At 41.5% G+C, this 2,258-nt stretch overlaps 1 protein-coding gene across 1 annotated transcript in view; it reads right to left on the bottom strand.

Annotated features, from left to right (window-relative positions):
- Nucleotides 1–316: 316 nt before the first annotated feature.
- The window catches only part of clcn6 (chloride channel 6), a 37,089-nt gene continuing 35,147 nt past the window's right edge, over nt 317–2,258 (bottom strand). The window contains exon 23 of the mRNA XM_039800327.1: nt 317–1,423. Coding sequence (XP_039656261.1) covers nt 1,343–1,423 — 81 coding nt within the window. The 3' untranslated portion in view covers nt 317–1,342. The remainder of the gene's footprint in view (nt 1,424–2,258) is intronic.

The following is a 2,258-nucleotide window of genomic DNA, read 5'->3' as shown; positions in this document are numbered from 1 at the left end:
CGGTGGGAGTCAGCCCGAGACCCAGACAGTAACATTACAAACTGGACTAGGCCTACAACATGGAGAAGAGTGATGGAGCAAGTCAGCGGAGGGAGAGGGAGGTGTTAGACCTCATTAGTGTATGGGGAGATACTTCAGTTCAATCCAAACTAGAAGGATCGTACGGTAACCGTCTCCTCCTCAGCACCTGCTCATTAATGTTACGGCTGCCATTACACAAACATTTTGAAATAAAAGTGAGAATGCTGACTTCCTCCATAACCTCCCTAACTTTAGTGCGACAGCGCGCTGCGTCTGATGTCATTGTTATTGGTCTTTTGCGCATGCGGGTCAGTTCGAAACCGCACAACAGTTCACACTGGAATCTGATTTAGGCCACATTTTAAAAAGGTCATGTGAACAGACAAACAGAAAAATCAAGCTTTTAAAATCCCTAGCGAAATATGGGAAAGCAGCCTTGAACTTGTTCACAATGCAATGCAAGACATTGTCTTATTCAGTTGAAAGTGCTTCATAGGCTTCGTTATTCTAAGTGTAAACTGAACAAAACATTTTTTTTTCTTTATGTGACAAATGTCAAATCATAGATGCCAGCCTGTCTCATTGCTATGTTATGTGTCCAAAATTACAAAGTTTCTGGAATAAGATTTTCCAGGTTTTTTCAGATGCACTGGGCATACATTTTGAACCAGATCCTATTTTAAATTATACTTGGAGTTTCTGAGGAGTTTTTGAGACTTACACTGGTGCAACAACATTTTGTTTCATATGGTTTAATTTCTGCTAAGAAACTTATTCTTCTGTTTTGGAAGAAAAAGGAAGCTCCAACTCTTAAACTGTGGCTGACAGAGTTGACTGGTACGCTACATTTAGAAAGAATTAGGTATGCTCTAAAAGACAAGATTTTGTTATTTGAAAAAAACGTGGTCCCCTTTTATTTCTTTTTTGCAAGCTAGTGATTAATCTGTACGCCTTCATTACCTGCCTTTACCACTGGATAGCACTTTTGGGTGGGGTTGGAGATTGAGAGAGAGATGTATTTTTGTTAAGTTGTCAGTTTTATGTTTGCAAAAAAGTGTAGTTGCAAAATGATCGTCTGCTGGAATACCAAATAAAAACATTTTGAACACAGAAAAATCGAAGGTTATTAAGACTTGCGGTGTGAACGTAGCCTTAAGTCATTGACAATATCAGACTTGAGTGAAATACAACTGAATGTTAGCGGAGAAGGGTCTTCCCTATCGTACCGCGGGGAACGTGTGCATGCTATCAGGAATGGACAGAGACCGATGTTCAGGGCCGAGGCTGGACAGAGCCCCGGGGAACAACATCCACAGTCAGGTCAAATGGTGATGCAGTGCTGTCGCAGTTTGGCCACGAGGAACTCGTGGGTTAAATTATGTCTCGTGATTATTCCAACAATCTGAAAAAGAAAAGATGGCAGATAATAGCCGCAATGTAAGTTATTGGGCAATAGGGCATATTCAATTTATGTTGCTGTTTTTGCCGCTGACAGGCTCAAAATATAATAAGCGTCTGACTACATTATGGAAAGGATCCCTACAGAGACAGACCTTTTGTTTTTTATGACTGTTTACATACCTGCAAGCTCAGAAGGGCTGAAAAAGGTGACACATCACCCATCACCCCCACCGTCGAGAAGAAAAAAAAATATATACTTTTTATATATGATAGTTGATCTAAAAAAATAAAAAAAGGAGCCCAAAACGACAGTCAGCTTGTTGATTGCTAAGGCCACAGGGTCAACATTTAAATGATATGATAAAAAATGTAAGGAAAAGGGTATTTTACAACAACTTTGAATGCAGCACAAGGCTGGCGAGGCGAATTTCAGCAACATCTGTGTTGTTTTTCAGACAACGGCAGCTATAGGCTGATGTTGGAATCCTCTCCAGTGAAATACAGACACACTTTTACACCGTTTAGCTGTCAACACATAACTGTGTCAAATACAGCTGCTAACTGTAGGCTAAGGTTACCTGCTGTTGAGTGTGGTGTTACCATAACTAGCGTCCCGTGCGGCGATGTTTCAGTTCCCTCTAACGTCCGTTTTCGGAGCATCAGAGAGAAGCGAAGGCATTTAAGTGGCACCTAATTAAGGCACCGAAATCCGCGTTGCTATTCGGTCCGGTAGATAACGGTCGTTAAGGCACTGGTGCCGTATTAGCACCGGGTCTGGGATGACATTTTCCCATTCAAAACGGCGATTTTCGCCGAAAAGCGACTAGTTTGCAGAT

This window comes from Perca fluviatilis, chromosome 5 (genome assembly GCF_010015445.1).
Source record: "Perca fluviatilis chromosome 5, GENO_Pfluv_1.0, whole genome shotgun sequence".
In the NCBI taxonomy this organism is placed as follows: Eukaryota; Metazoa; Chordata; class Actinopteri; order Perciformes; family Percidae; genus Perca; species Perca fluviatilis.
Note: the sequence above shows the minus strand (reverse complement) of the source record. Positions and strands in the feature narration are given on the sequence as shown.